Below are 23,849 nucleotides of genomic sequence, written 5' to 3'. Positions count from 1 at the left end.
AACCATTGAGTTAGTATCTTGAAGAAAATGACAAAGGGAACTAACTCTTGAATATAAACTTGACTTTGAAGTTATTCCCCTTGTTTCTTGATTGTTCTTTTACTTCAAAATTATTAATGTACTAACATCTCTCACCCTCTGAACGCACGAGTATAGGTTTGATGGAAAAGAACAGAATTTACTATGTTGTGCATGTATACTAATATTACATGTCCAACAGTTCTTATCATACTTTATACACCAGCATTGTACAATCCACTCTTTACTAAGAAAGTTTAGCTTTAAACTGCATCCGTTAGTGGGGTGTTGGTTTGAGAATTCCAGGGTTTCGTGGAGTATAGAATTACTCCTTAGCTACTGTCGCTCCCAGGTCAACTGTGACCTAGAGAGAATAGTAGCATCAGTATCAGGGCCCAGGTATGAGTTAAGTAGCATGGCGTGGAATTGCCTCCAGGAGATAACTCGTAAATACCACAATGGAAGAATAGCAGATGAAATCCTTTCAGTTATTTAGCTGCTCAGCTAAGTGAAGGTAACTCCATACATTTCCTTTATCCCGAAAACGTCTTGGTTTGTAGCACCTGTTGCACCTAGCCAAAACAAGTTTGAAGGATGAGAGAGAGTGTTGCTCTTTTATAATAATATTTAGTGTGCAGTTTGTTCAGCAGACATCAACACCAGCACCATCACACGTTCTTCATAAATTTAGTGGCTGTAGGGAAAGAGTTGATGAGGACAGGTAGAGGATACTACTGGACTTTTCAGCTTTGACCCTGCACACAGGTAACCATAGGGTGAAAAGTAATTTCAGCTGTTTTCAGCTGAACCCTCATTTATGGAAACAACAAGAGAAGCCATCATACAATCTACCCTTTTGTTAGTCCATATTACTCCATGAGGAGCATAGGGCCAGTTTCCCAGATTCTGTGCCATATATATTTCTCCCTGGATGGGATGCCAGTCAATTGCAGGATTATTCATTTTATCAGGTAAGTGGACTGGAGCATTATGAAATGAAGTGCTTTGCTGACGAACACACCATATTACTTGATTCAGGAATCAAAATCTAACCATTAAGCCATGCACCTCCACATCATTCAACCCTTAGATATCATTATATCAAGTCCTAGGATTCATAGAGCTGGTTACTTGGTTTCTATGGCGAGATTACAACATTCTCCTTGAACAAAATACCAGGGTTATTTGTTGACAACTGGGCAGACTGGAGTAAAGTGCTTTGCTTAAGAGCACATCATACTGCCCTGTTTGGGAATCGAAACCACAGTCTTACAGTCATGAATCCAACACCCTAACCACTCAGCCATGCACTACCAATCTACCTTTTGCTTAGAGAGAAACCTTTTGAAACCTTAAACTTTAACTATGCTTTTGAGATACCCACTGCCACTCCTGTTTTTTAGGTCAGTGAAGTAACATCATCTGTCAACTACATTTAGGCAGCCTTCTGGACATTTGAAGGAACTCGGTTCCTTAAAATGCATCAACAACATAAAAAGTCCTCCATCAGGTTAAAATATTTTTCATGAAGCAATTTCAATTCACGCCTTTGTTTAATGCTTATGTTTAAATTAAAACAATTTTGTTCGGTCTATTGCAAGGTAAGGAACACATTGCTAATAATGATTTGTATAACAGCCCAGCTTTCTCTTTATTACTTTTCACACTCTTTCTCTCTCTTTTTTTTTTTGTGAACCAAATAGGATTCCCAGCAATAAAGATGTCTTCAAAATGAAAGCAGTACAGAAGAAACTTGTGGGTCATCATGTAACAAGGACATATACACACTACAAATGGTGTTTGCATTGGCAGCTGTTGTTGTGCATGATTTCTGTGATATAATTCTTTGCATATCTCGGAATGTTGAATACCAGGATGTCTGTAGGAGATATTATCTCCAGCCGAATACCAGAGTAAATTTTGCCTGTCATAATGTATTTATATTAAGTTTAATACACAAATGACTGTGTGTGTGTTATTTTATAGTTAAAGTTGGTTCTATCCTGCTTCTCCCTGGGGTTGGTATACCAGGTAGTATATCAATGAAGAAATATTTTCGATGGGAATATTAATGTTCAGTGCAATGAAGTGGCTGAACTTATTTTTTTATATCCAGTAAATCAATGGTGTTCTATTTCACAGCAATAATTTGCTCAGAATAACTTTATTTTCATGACTGCATTTTGACATTAACTCTATCTTTTTGTCACTAAGTATCTATTTGTATTGTATGGTATATCTGTGTAGTACATAAGTACACACACATATATATATATATATATACTAGCAGTATAACCCGGCCTTGCCCGGGATTAAGTTACGATTATTAAGCTAATCAAGTTCTTTATTTCAAACCAAACTAAGTAATATCGACGTCAAATTTGGGCAAAATCCGTTGAAATTGGTTATATTATATATATATATATCGTATATATTATATATATAATATAATATAATATATGGGCAACAGACACGAACTCGCATGTACGTACGTACACCTATTGCATGTTTTGTGCATGCATACATGTTCATAAACAGAAATGAATGGGAAAATGTTATTAAATTTGAAGATTAACACTCACACGATTTTCACTTAGAAAAATAATCGATTTTTTTTGCGTGGAATCAACTACTCTGGCCTCCTAATATGCTACAAAACCCTTTTTGTGGTCTGTGAAATGGAGTGGGTGTGGTGGAAGCCTCGGAAATTGTACCCATTTATATTGTGCAATTCACTGACAAATTGCTACTCACCTCTTTGTTTCTTTGTTGTTAAATAAATGGATTGTCAACAAAACACTTTTTTACTCGGCGTAAAATAAAAACAAAACTCTTTCGCACCCAAAGTAATGTGTGTGAGAGAGAGGGGGGAGAAAGATGAACGATTTAAAATAAATATATTGTAATTGTTGTGTGAGAAAGTATATATACTATGATTATAAAATATAGTGTCTTTCAAAACATCCTGAATTTGAACACTATATCTCGTGTTTAAGAAAAGACAAAACATTTTACATTTTATATTTTATGAACGTCGTCACTTACTCTCTGTCCCTCTCTCATTTTGTCTTTCACATGAAACTCTCTGCCTCTCTTCTTCCACTTTTCTTTATCTTGTTTTTTTGTTAGACGCTGTCAAAAAGATATGGCTGAAAATAGATTTTTACCGCTATCCGCGGGTGCCTCGGGAAAAAATAAGTTGACAAAACCCAGAAAGGACTGGGTTGACGAATGTCCTCCTAAAATTTTGAGCGACATGCGTGCTAATTTGTGGATGTGCATAAACTACAATCACGTGCACACACATCTTGCCGTATATATATACAGATATATATAAATATATATGTATTCCCAACAACATGGTTTTGTGTTCAGTACTATTGCGTGACACCTTGGGCTGACCAAAGACTTGTGAGTATATCTGGGGAAAATTTTCAAATAATTTTTCAAAACTTTTTGGGGAAAATTTTCGAAAGATTTTTCAAAAATTTTTGAAAAATTAATCGAAAATTTTCCCCAAAAATTTTTGAAAAATTTTTTGAAAATTTTCCCCAAATAATTTTTCTAAAATTTTGGAGGAAAATTTTCAAATAATTTTTCTAAAATTTTGACAGAAAATTTTCGAAAAATTTTTCAAAAATGTTTGGGGAAAATTTCGAAAAATTTTTCAAAAGTTTTGGGGAAAATTTATGAAAAATGTTTCGAAAATTTTCCTCAAAATTTTTGAAAAATCATGGGTGGTTGATAATACAAATCGACTTGGAACGAGCAAAGGAATGCACCAGTCACTGGATATATGAAGTGAACAGGTGAAGAAAGTAACTAATTTAGAAAGGTAGTGAAGAATAATCTAGGATGCGAAATTTTCCACTGCATGTACTCAGGAACGGTGCCATAGACGTTTTCGATTCTAGAAAGCAAGCAATATTCCTACGATTTCTCGAAGACCTGCCGTCTAGTGAGTATCTAGTCGTTTGTGTTGCATCCAGTACAGAAATAAGCCACACTATTTTCCAGCTAGCTTGGACTCGACACTATCCCTCCATCTATTTTCCAAACACCTAGCGTAGAGTTTACCAGGGAGGCACAACAAGGAGTTCCCTCTCTCTTGTTTCCTTTTTTGAAACTTGAAACTACTACGGACTATCATTGTTTTGGTGTCTTTCTAGAGGTCCAAACCACCTGACATTCACGAGTATGATGGTCACTTTTGATAGGACCTTATGGAAGAAGTGCCTGAGGAATCTACACCTACGACTCTCCCAAGAATAGTGGGCAGCAAAAATCCATGGTTGGATGGAAGAAAGAGTAAGGTAAAGTAAGAAAAGCTGTAAGAGAAAAAGATAAAAACATACAAATTGTATTAACCCTTAAACGGCAGGAGAGGGTTGCACTGAGGTGTGTATCAAACGGGTAAAATCTATTTTTCTTAAAGGTATTTTTATACTTATTTTCAATTTAATTAAGAACAAAAGTTATAACAAACTGGCACTCCGTCGGTTACGACGACGAGGGTTCCAGTTGATCCGATCAACGGAACAGCCTGCTCTTGAAATTAACGTGCTGAGCACCCTTAACGTAGTTCTCAGGGAGATTCAGCGTGACACATTCAATGTAACAAGTCTGGACCATTGAGCAACAGATACCACTCAATTTTACCAGCTGAGTGCACTGGAGCAACGTGAAATAAATGTCTTGCTCAAGTACACGACACACCACCGGAAATCGAACTCATGACCTTACGATCGGGAGCCAAGTATAGTAAACACTAAGCCACGCACCTTCGCACAAAACCTATGATAATTGTTTTGTCTTAGACACAGTAAAAGTTACAATCTCATTATCGAAAAGTGCTGTAAAACATTCATTTTCCTTTGATGACGGCCGTATCCATGTAAAATTTATGAAACATCAATTGATGATGTTCGCCATTTAAGGGTTAAAGAAGCTAAGAAAGATAAATTGGAGTGAAGAAAGAATAAGAAGGAAAATGAAAGAAGATAAGTAAAGAAAAGTTTGGAGAGGAAAACAGTTAAAATGAAAAAGGAATTGAAAAAAGTGATGAATACGTTTCGGAAAGGAAAACTGAAGAAGGTGGAAATCGAAAGCCGAAATGAAAGGGTTTGATAAAGAAAGGAGATAGAAATCAAATTGGTGAACGAAAGAATGAATGAGGAGTTGCAGAACAAATGGGAAAGAAACTATTGAAGGAATGGTGTAAAATGCAAATATGGGAAGAAACCAGTAGCGTAGCTGGAGCAGTCCAACCCGGGTGACGCTTTCATGAAAGTGGAACTGTTGGGTCTTGGAGAGCTGAAGTGGGTTCAGTAAATTGAAGGGCTGCTCCAGACGGTACAGCCAAGCTATGCCCCGAGAAGAAGTAGAAAATAGAGAGAGAGAAAAGGAAGGAAATTAATTATGATTGATGTTGGGATTTGTAGGAATGTTTAATCGTGAAGTTCTTTAAATGAAGATTGGGGGCAAAGAAAGTAAAAACAAAAGAAAAAATAATATAAAGTAAGATTAAATGCAGGAGAAACTTCGAGAACGAAAGTAAAAAAAAAAAAAAACTAGAAAATGGAGAGAGGTGGGGAATAGGGAGAAAGAACGAGAGAAGAAAAATACAACCTTGGTTAAAAGAGAGTGACATGAAGAATGAAAAAGTGGAAGATTTTTCAAGGGGAAAGTGAAGGAAAATGGAAGAGGGAAAGACTGAATAAAAGTCAGTGCTGTTTGGAGACAAGGAAAGAATTAGTGAAGATTCTATTTGGGTGGTCATCCTTATCCATCTTTTATCTTATGTCGTTTACTTGTTTCAGTCATTAGACTGCTGCCATGCTAGGGCACCGGCTTGAAGGATTTTTACTCGAATGAAACGACTTTTTTTTATATATAAGCCTATCGGTCTTTTTTGCCGAACCGCTGTATTATGGGGACAGAAATACACCAGCATCGGTTGCCAAGCGGTGTGTGAGGAAACCAAATACAGACACAAACACACACATATATATATATACGTTTGTCGGGCTTCTTTTCAGTTTCCCTCTATCTAATCCACTCACAAGGCTTTGGTCGGCCCGAGACTAGTAGAAGACACTTGCCCAAGGTGCCACACTGTGGGACTGAACCAGGAATAACGTAATGTGGGAAACAAACTTCACCCCACACAGCCACTCTTATGGTCACGGACGTTGGCTAACGACCGAAAGATCATGAATGTTATTCGTGGCTGAAACAAGGTTCATCCTAACGATCTCAGGAATAACATTATTCGACAAGGCGCGTAACTTGGAGGTCAGAGCGTTTCTCCAAGTCAACCCGCTACTTCTCCGCATCGAGAGATCTCAGCTCTAGTACTATGGACACGTGATTAGAATGACGCTGGAAAGGATTGCAAGGCGGATTCTTGAAGCCGAACCGACTGACAGGAGACCTAGGGGTTGATTAAAACGAGATAGCTGGATAATATCAATTGTCTCAATTGGTCATGCTTGGGAATCCAACCGTGAAGTGTAATGAAGGCTGCTTCGCAAGAATAACGGACAGGGGAAATGGATGGACGGAATAAAAGATGTAGTGGCGACAGAAAAAACAGCGCATTGTCAAGAATGAATGGTTAAGAACCTCGATGATAAACGATCTTTGTGCTTTTCGTCACTGTTTACAATTTTGTTCCAATTGTTTTCAAATTTGGTATTTGGATTAAGTTTTGTATACTAATTATGAAAATGAAATTCATTTTCCCTATAAATCCATAATCAAAAAGTTTTTAGCCTTTAAAATATGCAAAATCTGGGTGTTTTAGCCAATCAGAAGCGAATATTTTTAGTATCACCGTAGCGAAAATTTCTGTTTCTATAGTCACCAAAGCAAAGAAACATCACGTGTTGTAACCAAAGATGCTGCGCATGCGCGCAAGGAAGAGAAGGAGATACGATAAAAATAATTTATCTCATAAAATCCTAGTTTAATGTTCCGACATGCCGATACCCACCTCCCTCCGATGATGGAAGAAGCAGCAAACGTGTTGTTTTCTGATTGGCTGTAAATTCTGGAAATTATCAAACTCTGAATAACTAACAATTTTACAATTTTTTTCTGGAGTAAATGACTAACAAATTCGGATCTAGTGTTCAAAATTACATCTGTATGATACATTAAATTTTTTTTTAACAGTGAGTAAAACCACAAAGATCCAAAGAATCAAATAGAGAAGAAAAGAGCAAAAGATGGAAAGGGTAAAGGAAAGAAGAACGAAAACAAATGAAATACTAAGAAAGAAAAAGGTGTGATGAATGAAAACGAAAGTAGACAAAGTAAGAAACAACGTAGAGAAAGAATAAAAAAAAAAAGCACAGAGTGTGCGAATAAGGAATGGAGAGTAAGAATGAAAACACGAAGTATAGAAGTTTGCTTCCCAACCTCAAGATTCAAGGTTCGGTCCCACTGCTTGGCACCTTGAACGATTGTTTTTTTACTGCAGCTTCGGGCCAACGAAAGCTTTGTGAGTGGATTAAGTACACGGAAACTGAAAGAAGCCCGTCGAGTATATACATTGTGTGTGTGTGAGTGTTTTGTGCCTATGTTTGTCCGGTGATGGTGCTTGATAACCGGTGATGGTTTGTTTACCTCCTCGTAACATGGCGGTTTGGTTAAAGAGCCCGGTAGAATAAGTACCAAACTGTGAAGAAAAAAAAAAGGAAAGAAAAAGTCACAGGAGTTGAGCATGGCCGAAGTCAGAAAAACGCGTTAATGTAATAAAGTCAAAAGAAAGATTAAATATAAGTGAGAATGAAATTTGTAAAGGAAAGATGTAGGCGTAGGAGTAGCTGTGTGGTAAGTAACTTGCTTACCGAACACAAGGTTCCGGGTCCAGTCCCACTGCGTGGCACCTTGGGTAAGTGTCTTCTACTATAGACTCGGGCCGACCAAAGCCTTGTGAGGGGATGTGGGAGACGGAAACTGAAAGAAGTCCGTCTTATATATATGCCCTAATATTAGACTATTTTTTTACAATCAATATACAGTGATTCTATTTACTAAAAGAAAGAAAAGCAGGGAGCCTATAAATTCAAAATGGGTTGATTGATAGGAATCTTAAAGGACTGAATGTCATAGACGAGATGAAGTTCCAGAGAGGAGCGATTTGAGGATAGGAAGGACAACGGAGAAATAATGCGCCTGGGAAGAGAAACAGACGACACGTTTAAGTCCTGACAAAGAGTACTAGACTGAAAGTGTATCAGAGCAATAACCATAAATATGACATGACTGTGTATATGTTTATGTTTGTCTCCCCAACATCGCTTGACAACTGATGCTGGTGTGTTTACGTCCCCGTAATTTAGCGGTTCGGCAAAAGAGATTCCGATAGCATAAGTACACAGGCTTACAAAGAATAAGTCCTGGGGTCGATTTGCTCGACTGAAGGCGGTGCTCCAGCATGGCCACAGTCAAATGACTAAAACAAGTAAAAGAGGAAGAGGAAGAATAAATAGAAAAAAAAGATAAAAATGAAATATTCTTTTCTGCTCTAGGCACAAAGCCCGAAATCTTTGTGGGAAGTAAGGCCAGTCGATTAGATCGATCCAAGTACGCAACTAGTGCTTAATTTGCCTATTTCTTTATTGCCCACACGGGGCTAAACACAGAGGGGACAATCAGAGACAGACAAAGGGATTAAGTCGATTACATCGATCCCAGTACGAAACTGGTACATATTTAAACGACCCCGAAAGGGTGAAAGGCAAAGTCGACCTCGGCGGAATTTGAACTCAGAATACAGACGAAATACCGCCAAGCTCACCGCCTTTCCGAACGTATATATTCTTTTCTACTCTAGGCACAGGGCCCGATATTTTTTGGTGGAGTGGGGCCAGTCAATTAGATCGACCTCAGTACACAACTGGTATTTAATTTATCAGCCCTGAAAGGATGAAAGACACAGTCAACCTTAGCGGAATTTGAATTCAGAACGTAGTGGCAGACGAAATACCTATTTCTTTACTACCCACAAGGGGCTAAACACAGAGGGAACAAACAAGGACAGACAAACAGATTAAGTCGATTATATCGACCCCAGTGCGCAACTGGTACTTATTTAATCGATCCCAAAAAGATGAAAGGCAAAGTCGACCTCGGCGGAATTGAACTCAGAACGTAACGGAAGACCAAATACCTATTTCTTTACTATCCACAAGGGGCTAAACATAGAGAGGACAAACAAGGACAGACAAACGAATTAAGTCGATTACTGATACTTAATTTATCGACCCCGAAAGGATGAAAGGCAAAGTCGACCTCGGCGGAATTTGAACTCAGAACGTAGCGGCAGGTGAAAGACCGCTAAGCATTTCGCCCGGTGTGCTAACGTTTCTGCCAGCTCGCTGCCTTGAATAAACGAAAATATTTCTATAACTATATCTATGGTGAAGGTGCGTAGTTTAGTGGTTAAGGTTTTCGGCTCACGATCGTGAGTTCGATTCCCGGCAGCGCGCTCTGTACTTGAGCAAGACACTTTATTAATAGGTAACTTTAAAAGCGCCCTATTGGGTGGCTTTTAAGCTAGTATATAACTTTTAAAGCTACTGACCCTGAATGGCAAGATCTGCAAACAGATCTCTGGCTTGTTTTCGAGAACTTGCTGCAATTAGTTCCTCCAGAGTCATATCCCAATGGTAATCATATTTGTCGCCAAATATCACATTAAAAAAAAAAAATCACCGAAAATAATCGCTGGATTTCGCAGTTAATTTCAGTTATTCCCAAAATTTATTTCCGAGTTATAAAAATTGTTACCGTATAGAAAAATTCGTCACGAAAAATCACGCGAAAAATAAAAAATCGCCGAAAACAATCGCTGTAATGAAAACTTGGGAATCCAAAATTTCAGGATTTCGGGTCCGGATTCGGCCCAGAATCGGCCTGATTCCACGTGACACACTGACATTCGCATTTATTAAATTAGATTATTCCAGTCCGTTCAGCTAGTAATAATGAGCAATATCTGTATTTCAAAGAGCCAGCCATGTCGCAAATTGTCATACTGAATCTCTCTGAGAACTACATTAAGAGCACGCGTGTCTGTGGAGTGCTCAGCCACTTGCACGTTAATTTCACGAGCAGGCTATTCCGTTGATCGGATCAACTGGAACCCTCGTCGTCGTAACCGACGAAAGTGCCAGTCATGTCATATTTATGGTTATTGCTCTGATACACTTTCAGTCTAGTACTCTTTGTCAGGACTTAAACGTGTCGTCTGTTTCTCTTCCCAGGCGCATCATTTCTCCGTTGTCCTTCCTTTCCTCAAATCGCTCCTCTCTGGAACTTCATCTCGTCTATGACATTCAGTCCTTTAAGATTCCTATCTATCAACCCATTTTGAATTTATAGGCTCCCTTCTTTTCTTTCTTTTAGTAAAGAGAATTATAAGCTATCACTGTATATTGATTGTAAAAATAATAGTCTAATATTAGGGCATATAAACACCGTAAAGAAAATACTAGGCTTAGTACGCGTGGGGACTTTCTTTGTAGCCTCTTACGTTACAATGACCTCAGGCCTTGTTTGGGAAAAAATCCTTTATTTTCTTTTTTAAAGAATGGATAAAAGAAGAGAAAGAAATAAAGTCGATAACGTTAAAATAAGCTCAAAAGAAAAAGATGCAGAACAGGAAGAAAAAAATAACGAAAGGAAAATTGAGACAAAACCGGAGAAAGAAAGACAGAAAGAAAGAACGAAAGAGAGAAAGAACGAGAGAGAAAGAAGAACGAGAGAGAGAGAGAGAGAGAGAGAGAAAGAACGAGAGAGAGAGAGAGAGAGAAAGAACGAGAGAGAGAGAGAAAAAGAACGAGAGAGAGAGAGAGAGAGAGAGAGAGAGAGAGAACGAGAGAGAGAGAGAAAGAGAAAGAACGAGAGAGAGAGAGAAGAGAGAGAGAGAAAGAACGAGAGAGAGAAAGAAGAGAGAGAGAACGAGAGAGAAAGAAGAGAGAGAGAAGAGAGAGAGAGAGAAAAAGAACGAGAGAGAGAGAGAGAACGAACGAGAGAGAGAGAAGAGAGAGAAAGAACGAGAGAGAGAAGAGAAAGAACGAGAGAGAGGGAGAGAAAGAATGAGAGAGAGAGAGAACGAACGAGAGAGAGAGAAAAAGAACGAGAGAGAGAGAGAGAGAGAGAAAGAACGAGAGAGAGAAAGAACGAGAGAGAGAGAGAAAGAACGAGAGAGAAAAAGAACGAGAGAGAAAAAGAACGAGAGAGAGAGAGAACGAGAGAGAGAGAGAAAGAACGAACGAGAGAGAGAGAAAGAACGAGAGAGAGAAGGAACGAGAGAGAGAAGGAACGAGAGAGAGAAGGAACGAGAGAGAGAAGGAACGAGAGAGAGAAGGAACGAGAGAAAGAAGGAACGAGAGAAAAACAGTTTAAAGAATAATGGAGCAAAGAATGTGAGGAACAAATTAAAGAAGAGAGAGGGAGAGAGAGAGAGTAGATTGAAAATAACGGTATGAGAAAACGTAGCGAAAAAAGAAGGAAGTGTGAAATTTGTTCTAAGGCGAAGGAAAGCGAAAAAGAGAAGAACGGAGATAAAAGAAAAAAGAACTTGAAGGAAAGAATGTGAAACCATAAGGCATGGATGTGAGATTCAACTAATATGCTTCAAGGCTGTGCTTCAGCGTGGCCGCAGTCCAGTGATTGAAACAAGAGAAGATTAGAGAAGAATGCAAAATGAAAGAGTAAAAAGAAAAAGCGAAGAACGAAGTGATGAATAAAATGAACAAAGAAAAGTGGGGGGGAAAGCTAAAAGGAAAAAGAAGATAAACTAGACAATGGAATTAGAGATAAATAAATGAATGGCTGAATAAATAAATAAATATATAAATAAATAAATGAAAGCAAAAATCAGTAAAAATGAACGAATTTAGAATAATGCGAAGAATGCAAAAATGGTAAATTTGCTTTTTATTCCTCCTTTTCTTGAAGGATGAATGAATGAATGAGCAATTAAAGAAAAACAAAAATAATGTAAAAACAAAGGCGGGGAACTGAAAAACCGAAGATTTCCTAACAAAAAAAAATGAACTGATGCCAAGATAAGACGAGAGAGAGAGAGAGAGAGAGAGAGAGAGAGAAGAGAGAGAGAAAGAGAGAGAGAGAGAGAAGGAAGGGATATGACGTCATTCCCGAGACACACCGATGCGTCCAATATTCAATTGACCAGGCAGCTTGGCATCGAATTCTAAGAAAGCCATCATGTTGTCTGTCTGTCGAACAAATTGTCTTTTAAAACTAATGCTTCTGGCGTCGTCATTTCACTTTTTTTTCTTGTCAAAGAACGATGATTTTATTGAAACAAAGAACGAACGAACCGAGTAAAACTAGTTTCTTCAGCGTCCATTTAGTTGCCAGTGCTTTCCACTTATTTGTTTAACTCTTTGTCTGTATAGACTTTGATGTTGTTGTTTAGCCCTAGGTCAACACCGACCGAGCAAGCCTATAATCAAACGTTTTCCAACAGTAACCAACCATCTTTTTGTTCTTTTTTAGATTATACAATTCTGGATATGAGACGTTCTGTCACAGCCTTTCTGGCGCCGCTGTTTCGACGCTGTTGACATCAGACGTTTTGATGTTCCTCTTGTTTTAATGTTTTTCTCTTTCTCTCACTCCCTCCATTCCTCTCGTTCGCTCTCCCTCTCGGCCCCTCTCTCTTATTCGCTCTCTCCCTCCTCCCTCTCACTCAGTCCCTCCCTCCCCATCTCCCCCTCTCTGTTTATGTGTATGAGGAGAGCGAAAGTTTTCATGCCAATCGTATTCAATTAATGAATTTTATTTTCTCTCTCTTTCCCTCCCTTTTCCCATCTCCCTCTCACTATTTGTATGTTTATATTTCTGTGCTCACGTGCGTATTCGCTTCCTGAGCCAAAAAGTACTTTAGTCAAAAATTCTTTCAGAACCCAGTCAGCCTTGCCAAATCGCCATCGCCCGAAGAGCAGCGCCCAGTCGTCTCAATCCGATTTATATCTTCACCCTTCATTGTTAGAGACCAATATAAGAAGGCAACCGTCAATGTTACAAGTACCTTTACAGCTTATTAAAAAAAAGAAAAAAGACCTGCTATGAGCAAATTGATTCGATAAAAAAATAGATGGGTGAAAAAGATCAGCAAACTGATTATCCTTACAGCAATAAAATCTTTACAAGAAATGGGTTTAGACTTCGAGCAGTTTACGTATGAATCCAAAGCAACCATAAACACAAGCATATTGATGGCAGAAATATCTGTGGTGAACGACCATTAGGACAGCTTCAAGTGCCAATGTTTTTGTGAACAAGACTCCCCCAACTATAAAAAACCCTTGTGTCATGGATGCCCAAGCAACCTTCACTAGATATAGTTGAAATTTACAGAAAAACAGAAGACAGGTGTATAAACAACAAGCAGGTGTATAAACAACAAGCAGGTGTATTAGTTTGACGCTCGGGAAAGTTAGAAAGTCTTTTATGTTTCGAGCCTACGCTCTTCAACAGAATGGAACTCGAGGAAATAAACAGAGAGAGAATAAAAAACAAAACAAGCGATCAATCATGGCGATTGGTTGGGAAAAGATATATTGGTTTCAAAATTTAAAACATGGAAAGCAATTTCGGGGAAGTGGGTAAATCGATTAATTTGGTTTCAGTGATCAACTGGTACTTATTTCATCGACTCCTCGAAAGGGAGGGAAAGTAAAGTGGACTGCGGCGGCATTTGAACCCAGTACGTAAAATCAAAAGAAATGCCTATTTCTTTACTACCCACAAGGGGCTAAACACAGAGCGGACAAACAAGGACATACATAGGTATTAAGTCGATTACATCCACCCCAGTGCGTAACTGGTACTTAATTTATCGACCCCGAAAGGATGAAAGGCAAAGTCGACCTCGGCGGAATTTGAACTCACAACGTAACGTAGACGAAATACCGCTAAGCATTTCGCCCGGCGTGCTAACGTTCCTGCCAGCTCGCAGCCTTATAAAGTCAAAAGAAATACCGTTAAGCATTTTGTCCTCGGTGCGTTAACAATTCTGCCAGTTCGCTAATTTCCAATTACTAGAAATATCAATTTCAAATTTCGGCACAAGATTTCGGAGGAGGGGACCGGTCGATTAAATTGAACCCAGAGTTCAACTGGTACTTATTTTATTGGCCCAAAAAAGGCGAAAGGCAAAGTCGACCTCGGCGGAATTTGAACTCTGAACGGGAAGACGGGCGAAATGCCGCTAATCATTTTGCCCGTCATGCTAACGATTCAGCCAGTTCGCCACCTTCCAATTACTGAATATATTCTTTTCTACTCTAGGCACAAGGCCCGAAATTTGGGGGGAGAGGGCCAGTCGGATTAAATCAACTCAGTACGTAACTGGTACTTAATTTATCAATCCCGAAAGGATGAAAAGCCAAGTCGACCTCGGCTGAATTTGAACTCAGAACATAACGACGGGCGAAGCACCGCTAAGCATTCCGTCCAGCGTGCTAACGATTCTGCAAGCTCAGCGCCTTAAAGGAAGGAAATATTCTTTTCTACTCTAGGTACAAGGCCCGAAAGTTTTGGAGAGGAGGCAATCGATTAGACTGACCCTAGTATGCAACTTAATTTATCGACCCCGAAAGGATGAAAGGTAAAGTCGACCTCAGCGGAATTTGAACTCAGAACGTAAATACAGACGAACTACTGCTAAGCATTTTGCCCGGTGCGCTAACGATTCAGCCAGTTCGCCACCTTCCAGTTACTGGATATATTGAAAAGAATATTGGAAGACATTTTACAAGGCATGGCTATGTGGTTAAGTAGCTCTCTTTGCTACCACGTAGCTTCGAGTTCGATCCCACTGCGTGGCACCTTGACTAAGTGTCTTCTACTATAGCCCCTGCCAATCAATGCCTTGAGTAAATTCAGTAGACAGAAACTGTGTGGAAGCCCTTCATGTGTGTGTGTGTGTGTGTGTTTGTCCTAACCACCGCTTGATATATTGTTTATAGTTTTTCTTTTATTCAACTTAATGTTTTTAGCGCTAATGTCGTGTGTGTTTTCCATTGAGGAGCTATAAGTATTCATGCTTAAAGCTGTCTCTGTTTAATCATCTTGTTGGGCTGTTTTTGTTTTTTTTTAAAATTTTTTTCTTCTTGTTTGAAAATAATTGATAATATGTATGTTTACGTCAGCTACCATCAGCACAGAGAGTAATTCTCTTGCTACTTTTCAAGCGGCCATTTTGAAAAGCGAATAAATATTGCAGATTGCCGTTGGCAGAGATACATTCAGTGAAATAAAACAATGTCAAGACAAGTATTTTTCAGCCTCGGGGAATTTGGACTGGGTTCTGTTTTAATCCGAAAGCTTTTGTTAATATTCCAGAATTAGAATCAGGAAACAAAACTTTTTTTAATAAATAATCTTAAGATAATCCATTTCTTAGCCGGAACTTTTTTAGTGACATCCGTTCGCTTGGACAATCATGTAATAATAATGATCATAATTACTCCTTTTGGACCAAGGCCAGCAGTTTTGAAGGAAGGGAAAATCAATGTAATCGTACTTAGTGCTTGAATGGTTCTTTATTTTATTTGTTACGAAATTATGAAAGGTAAAGCTGACCACGGCAGGATTTGAACTCAGAATAAAGAGTCGGAAGAAATGCTACGAAGTATTATGTACGGTGTGTTATCGATTCTGCCCGCTTTGTCTTAATAATAATAATAATGTACCAGGCAGTGGCTCTCGTGGCTTCTGATCTTAACTGATTGGAGGTGTTATCAAGTACATTGTTTTGTCCTAGTATAAAAGATGGGCTGCAGTAAATATTCTGCTCAATACCACAGATTTGCTTGTCAGTTGTTTGACCATAACCAGTTGAGCATGTCCCTTAGTGGCTGACAATATGTGCATCTCTGATCATGAGCAGAAGTAGTGGGGGAGCATCATAGCCATGTGTTGAAAGGATTTCTTGGAGGTTTAGATAATTCACCTTTGGAAACATGGGTGGTTCGTTCAACACCCTTAAACAACCCTTATTCAGGGACCTTTTGAGTGGGATGGGCTACTCGACCAGAAGAAAATTCTAACTGGGCCCCACCTGCAAGGTCATGTGCTGTTTATCTTCATATGAGATCACCATGTCGCGTACATATGATTGTGATGCATGTGCCTGGTGTACCCTTATCAGACGGGTAGTCATGATGGGTATACTGGGCTTCGTATATTTTATCCTAGTGTCACTTTGATGGCATGCACTGCTCTCTCACTCAATAATAATAATAATAATAATAATAATAATAATTCTTTCTTCTAGAATCATAAGGCCTCAACGTTGGGGGAAGGGATTTAGTCGATTACATCGACCCCAGTGTGTAACTGGTACTTATTTAATCAACCCCGAAAGGATAAAAGGCAAAGTCAACTTCGGCTAGATTTGAATTCAGAACGTAGCGGCAGACGAAATACCGCTAAGCATTTCGCCCGGTGTACTAACGATTCAGCCAGCTCACTGCCTTAGTAACAATAACAACAATAATAAGGATTTCAATTTTTTTTCCATGAGGTTAGCTTGTGGACGGGGATTAAGTCGATTACATCGACCCCAGTGTTTCACTGGTACTTAATTTATCGACTCCGAAAGGATAAAAGGCAAAGTCGACCTCGGCGGAATTTGAACTCAGAACATATACACGGACGAAATGCCGTTAATAATAATAATAATAATAATAACAATAATAATAATAATAGAGGCTTGTGTGCAAACACGAAAGCTGCAAAAAATCGCATTCTCTTGTGAAGGGAGCTTGCAAATTCGCAAGGGATCTTGGCATTAACTCTGAAATAGTTGAAGAGCCTGAAACCATGCCACAAAACAAGCAAAACGGATCAGACTGCAAAATTGAACGGGCAGAAACAAATTGAGGAGCGGTGGAGCCAGAAGCTTCTTGCATGGACGGTATATACTTCGAAGTCGAAATGCTAATGTAGACCAAACAACATCCCATCAGTGGCTGAGAAGTTCAGGACTAAAAGTAGAGACTGAAGGTTTCATTTTGGCGGCACAAGATCAAAGCTTGCTAAAAAAAAAAAAATCTACCAGGCCACTTCCTCTCACCTAAGCTTTCGGTCAAACTGTAACATCTACTATCCTTCATTCGCCCCAGGACGCTGGGTGTGTCTCGGCAAGTGATTGTAACAAACATGCAGATTATAAGTAAATAATAATCTACGACAGGCTTCTTACAGTTTCCATCTACCAAATCCACTCACAAGGTGTCACGTAGTGGGACTGAACCCGGCACTATGTGGCTGAGAAGCAGACCTCTTACCACACAGCTACGCCTGCTCCCATAGATATTTTGTCTTTGGCGATCACCTGGATGGCTTTCTTTCGAATGCTTTCTAGAATATGGCTGAATGTAGCAACAACCCTGTCCCAAGTGTTGGAGCTAAACTCCATAGCGGGCCACTCACGAGGTTGCTGAATATAAATCGATGATGCTCCAGATGAGAAACATATATTTCACCCAATGGACTCGGCACAATTCTTTCATTTTATGGGTTTTTCTATTACAGAATAGATTAAAGGAATATTCCGCTTTATTTCATATCAGCCATTGTTCGATCAATACAGAAAACACTTCTTTGACCGTTTTATAAATGTCAGGTCATTGACTTATTGAGTTCAGAATGGATTTCAGGAGCGGAAACATCAGACAAGGTAAATAACAACAACAGCAACTACGACAGCAGCAGCAGCAGCAGCAATAATAAGTGGAAGCAACAAGTGGACGCAGTAGCAGCAGCAGCAAAAATAACAAAAACAGGCAGTAACAGTAACAATCACGTGATATCACTAGCAACAATGGCAGACATAACAACAGAACAAGAACAGTAATTAGAAGAAAGTGGAGGCGCAATGGCCCAGTGGTTAGGGTAGCGGACTCGCGATCGGAGGACCGCGGTTTCGATTACCAGACCAGGCGTTGTGCGTGTTTATTGAGCTAAACACTTAAAGCTCCACGAGGCTCCGGCAGAGGGTGGTGGCGACCTCTGTTGTACTCTTTCGCCCCAACTTTCTCTCACTCTTTCTTCCTGTTTCTTGAGTAACGCTGCGATGGACTGGCGTCCCATCCAGATCGGGGGGACACATACGCCATAGAAACTGGGAAACCGGGCCCATGAGCCTGGCTAGGTTTGAAAAGGGCGCATAAATAAAAAAAAATAGAATAAAAATAAGAAGATTCGAATTTGAAGAATTTGATATAAATGTGTCTTTCTTACAATATTTTTTCTTTAATTTTTCAAGCGGCAACTGTCGACGTCAGCAATATAATTCTGAATTGAGACATAACCCAGCTAAATTCTTAACTCTTCTTTGACATACAGTTTCTTATTTCTTTATTGCCCACAAAGGACTAAATACAGAAGGGACAAACAAGGACAGACAAAGAGATTAAGTCGATTACATCAACCCTCAGTGCGTAATGTCTCCAGTACCTAATCAGAGGTGGTGGTTACAGTGTAACCTTCGGTACAGATAAACTCACAAAGATCGTACATTACGAATCTTAAAAACTCAGTGTTTTTGTCTATTGTCCACTATCTTCGTGATGTTTTTTCATTTGTCATATAACAAAATTGGTAAAGGAGGAAAATGTGGACAAACAAGGACAGACAAAGGGATTAAGTCGATTACATCGACCCCAGTGCGTAACTGGTACTTATTCAATCGACCCCGATTGGATGAAAAGTAAAGTCGACCTCGGCTGAATTTGAACTCAGGACGTAACGGCAGACGAAATACCTATTTCTTTACTACCCACAAAGGGTTAAACACAGAGGACAAACAAGGACAGACAAACAGATTAAGTCGATTATATCGACCTCAGTGCGTAACTGGTATTTATTTAATCGACCCCGAAAGGATGAAAAGCAATGTCGACCTCGGCGGAATTTGAACTCAGAACGTAACGGCAGACGAAATACCTATTTCTTTACTACCCACAAGGGGCTAAATACAGAGGACAAACAAGGATAGACGAACGGATTAAGTCGATTACATCGACTCCAGTGCGTAACTGGTACTTAATTTATCGACCCCGAAAGGATGAAAGGCAAAGTTGACCTCAGCGGAATTTGAACTCAGAACGTAACGGCAGACAGAATGCCGCAAAGCATTTCGCCCGGCGTGCTAACGTTTCTGCCAGCTCGCCGCCTTGAACTAAACTCGTACTGCGTGGTATCACTGTACTTCTAAACTTCTGAAGAGGTTGCGATTAAATTAAAATGCAAAAGAGCGTAATGTCAAGCTAAAACAATTTACGTGATCATTCATTGAAATTTTGTGAAAATTTGACGTATTAATGGAAATTGATAAGAGAGATTAGTTAGTTAGTGAATGTCATGGAGATTAGAGTTAGTGAATGCTGCGACATGTATAACGATAAACTGAAGCAATTTTGACTTGTTTGGTTTGGACGAGATGAATGTTGATAGTTCAGCGTCAATTCATGAAATGAGATGAAAATTTCAATTGATCTCAGCTCGTAGGTCGTTAGAATTTATTTTGGATAAAAACTGTGGCTTACCAAAAGTAACTTCTGCCAAGCGTTTTAAGTCTTACAAATAACAGCGTTTGTTTATGTTAATACCTTAATATTAAGGGATCTGGAATCCCATATGCTGACGCCTTATCATGATTGGAAATTATTCATAATGTTATCTGGCATGAACATGAGGATAATAATGACGACGACGACGATAAGGAGGAGGAGAAGAAGAAGAAAACAATGGCGACGAGGACGATGGTGATAAGAACGACGACGACGACGATCATGATAAGGATCACGAGGAGGAGGAGGACAACAAGGATAAGAACGATGATGATGATTACGATGACGAAGACCGCGACGAAGATGGTGATGATGGTGGTATTTTCATCGAATTTGCAGAAGCTGATATTGTAAAACAAAAACAAAGCGCTCGAGACTGCCAATCATAATATTACATCCGGTTATCTCGCAAAAGGATCTTGAATAATTAGAGCAATTGTTCTTATTGTAGGGTTAAGAAGTTCGTTCTGCAACAACGTGGTTTAGCGTTCAGTTCCACTTTGCAGCTCATTGAGCGAGCGTCTTCTACTATGGCCCCAGATCGACCACAATGCCTTGCCAGTTAATTTCGTAGACGGAAACTGTGTAGAAGCCTGTCGCATACACAGACATTTATATATATATATATATATATATATATATATATATATATATATTTATATATTATATATATTATATATATATATATATATATAGGCGCAGGGGTAGTTATGTGGTAAGTAGCTTGCTTACCAACCACATGGTTCTGGGTTCAGTCCCACTGCGTGGCACCTTGGGCAAGTGTCTTCTATAGCCTGGGCCTGACCAAAGCCTTGTGAGTGGATTTGGTAGAGGGAAACTGAAAGAAGCCCGTCGTATATATCTATATGTATGTGTGTATGTGTTTGTATGTCTGTTTGTCCCCCCCCCCAACATCGCTTGACAACCGATGCTGGTGTTTTGTTACGTCCCGTAACTTAGCGGTTCGGCAACAAAAGAGACTGATAGAATAAGTACTAGTCTTACAAGAAGAATAAGTCTGGGTCGATTAGCTTGACTAAAAGGCGGTGCTCCAGCATGGCCGCAGTCAAATGACCGAAACAAGTAAAAGAGTAAAGAGTATAGGAACAAAAACGCAATAAAGGGCATTAAAACATTCGGACAGATGGACGACACAAAGACGGACAAGAGAAACAATAATCTGCGTGCGTCTTTGTGTCTACCCACCGTTTGACAACCGGTCTCGGTTTGTTTATGTCCTCGTAACTCGGCGGTTCGATAGAATAAGTACCAGATCTAAAAAATATGTGCACTGGTGTCGACTGAAAAAAAACTTTCAAGACAATGCCCTAGTATGGTCGCAATCCAATGACTTTAACAAGTATTGGACAAAACAAGGAAAATGATATTAAAAATTCTTTGAAGTCATTAAAAAAAATTAACAATTAAGGATGATATTCCTTCTTGTCTTACCTAAAGGAGAATTAATTGTTCCTTTAACCTGTTTGAGATTTTATTCATAAGAGCTCTACATCAGGTTATGCATTCTGACTCGGTGCCAATTCGGACTGGGTGTAAATTAGAATCATATTGGCCAGGTTTGCGTGAAGATGTGGACCGATGTGTGAGATGTTCAACATGTTTCTGAATTAAAACTACTGGGTTGTCAGATAAATTCATTCATTTTTTTTCTTTTCCTCATTTATTTCAATCTGTTTTTTATCAACAATTTTAACGAATCTGCTAGTATTATGTTTTCCTTCATTGTTCACGCTCTTTTCTTGTCAATAAGCAATGAAGGGTAATATATTACAGGCTGATTTGTTAAAATTGTTGGTGAAAAAATAAAGATTAACATAAACGGGGGTAAAAAGTTGAACGAAATTATCTGATAATCTAATAGAATTACTTCACGCAATAAATACATCACCTAAAGAGATTACATGATGTGTATGTAGCGAGGATTCGAGGATACGCAGACATCACGAGCGAGCTACAATAGTTTCATGTGATCAGCCTATTAACCGACTAATCAGCGTGAAGCGATGGTGTGAACAGGTTTTCTCGAACATTCTAGAATTTTACTTCTGTCACCCTATGTAAAACCGTTCAGCGCGCATTTCTTTACCAGTCACATGACCCAGGAACGACTAAGATAGATGACGCAGATAGACAAGAACCACCGTCACCACGAATACAATTATTTCCAGTTATGTTGAGCAAGTCGCATGTTGTATCAATAGCTTGCAGTAAACTTCAAGCAGTATCTCTTTCCCAGTGTGTAATTATTGTTGCTGCCGGTAAAAAGCCAACGTAGTTCGTCTTTATATGCGACAATAAAATCTGTTAAATTTTCGAGGGCATGGTTCAATTATTCATCAACTCAACCACTCACCACCAGAGACCAGCTCACAACCTTCAGCCCACGACACATGTGTGTGTGTGTATGATATGAGATTATATATATATATATATATATAAATATATATATGGATTACGATTATTTCAAGAATTATGGACTGTTCTTTCCACTTGTTTATGCCTATTCTGTACAGCTAGGAGAGTAGAATAAAGAGGGAGAAACAATCAAATAGGTATGAAAACTGTTCGCCAATTGGTATTCTAGAAATGTTAGTGATTGAAAATGCCTGGGAATTTCAGACAGACAGACAGACAGACAGAGAGACAAACATAGGATATGCAACACACTAACTAAATACCAATCTCGAGAAATTAGGTTCCTCAAAAGCAGAAAGGAGAAAGCTAATTCGAAGACTAGAGATCCAATCCATCACTGGAACTGTAAAAATCTGTAAAACTCTCCAGAAGTTTATCATTTAAATATGTGTTTGTGTGTGTGTGTGTGTGTGAGTGTGTGAGTGTGAGTGTGTGAGTGAGTGAGTGAGTGAGTGAGTGAGTGAGTGAGTGAGTGAGTGAGTGAGTGAGTGAGTGAGTGAGTGAGTGAGTGAGTGAGTCAGTCAGTCAGTCATACATACATACAAAAATACCCTGTTGTTGAATTTAAAATTCCAATGAAGGAACCTTGGATCTAGATTAGGAACCGGTTCTTTCTCTATGAGCAAGAAATCTTGAAATAAACTGAATAAGGACTTACATACATACATGGAGCTTTGCATCATTGTTAGAAACGAGTTCCTTCTTCAGAGGAAGAATTTAAATGATGAAATACAGAAGAGACATACATATATTCGTTGGTTCTATGGAGAAGCAGAATGGCTGACTGTGTTGAATAGCAGACTACTTACCCGTTGTCGAGAATGCTAATCCATGGCAATCTTTCGTTGTGTTTCAATACAGAACTCAATTCTATGTCACAGACAAAAGCATTCCAGTCATGACCATACCATCTTACATTTTATTTTTCATTTATCAGTATTATTATTATCATCATAATCATTATTATTTTCATCTACACTCAACAGATTAGACTATTGGAAAAGAAAAAATCCTTGGTGGAATTTGAACTCAGAATGTAAAGATGGACGAAATACCGCTAAGCATTTAGTCCGGCGTGCTAACGATTCTGCCAGCTCACCACCTATATAAACACACACACATAAACACGTGTGTATATATATATATATATATATATATATACACACACACACACACACACAAATAAACACATACACATATCTATATACGTGTGCGCGCGCGCGCATCTTTGTGTCTGTGTTTGTTCCCCACCACCACTTGGAAACTGGTGCTGATGTGTTTATGTCCCCAAAACTTAGCGGTTCGGCAAAAGAGACTGACAGAATAAGTATCAGACTGAAGCAAAGATAGAAACAAATGGCTTAAAGAGATTTGAATAGAATGCTCGGTAGAGATCGTACAGAAAGTTTGTCTCTTAGAGACAGCAAGGATTATCAGGAGGGTTCTAAGCACTTGAGAGACTGTCGGAAACGTGTGGATAACAAAAGTTACAGGTAGTAATCCGCTACTCACATAATTCCTACTATGAATAAGACCGAACGTGAGCTAAACCAAAATAATACCTATTGGGGTCGATTCATTTGACTAAAAATATCACAAGGCAGTGCCCCACCATGGCCGCAGTCTAATGACTGAAACAAGTAAAAGAGAAAAAAATGAACAGTAGGGAAGTACCACCCAAGTGCAACAAAGGATCCCGAGTCACCCTGGTCACCAATATTACCATGACATGTGCATCTCTCCTCTTCCTGGTTGTGATTTCTTTTATTT

General features: G+C 39.0%; 1 protein-coding gene and 1 long non-coding RNA gene across 2 annotated transcripts in view; both read left to right on the top strand.

The window, feature by feature from the left end:
* The window catches only part of LOC115216185 (UPF0415 protein C7orf25 homolog), a 454,440-nt gene extending 452,063 nt beyond the window's left edge, over nt 1-2,377 (top strand). The window contains 1 exon segment of the mRNA XM_036506579.1: nt 1,722-2,377. Coding sequence (XP_036362472.1) covers nt 1,722-1,736 — 15 coding nt within the window. The 3' untranslated portion in view covers nt 1,737-2,377.
* A 154-nt stretch (nt 2,378-2,531) lies between these two features.
* LOC118765097 lies at nt 2,532-23,482 on the top strand. The gene is made up of 3 exons (XR_005000947.1): nt 2,532-2,701; nt 15,766-15,773; nt 23,471-23,482. It is a non-coding gene; the product is annotated as an uncharacterized LOC118765097 (long non-coding RNA).
* The last annotated feature ends 367 nt before the right edge of the window (nt 23,483-23,849 follow it).

The sequence above is a fragment of the Octopus sinensis genome, linkage group LG10, assembly GCF_006345805.1.
Source record: "Octopus sinensis linkage group LG10, ASM634580v1, whole genome shotgun sequence".
Taxonomy (NCBI): domain Eukaryota; kingdom Metazoa; phylum Mollusca; class Cephalopoda; order Octopoda; family Octopodidae; genus Octopus; species Octopus sinensis.
Note: the sequence above shows the minus strand (reverse complement) of the source record. Positions and strands in the feature narration are given on the sequence as shown.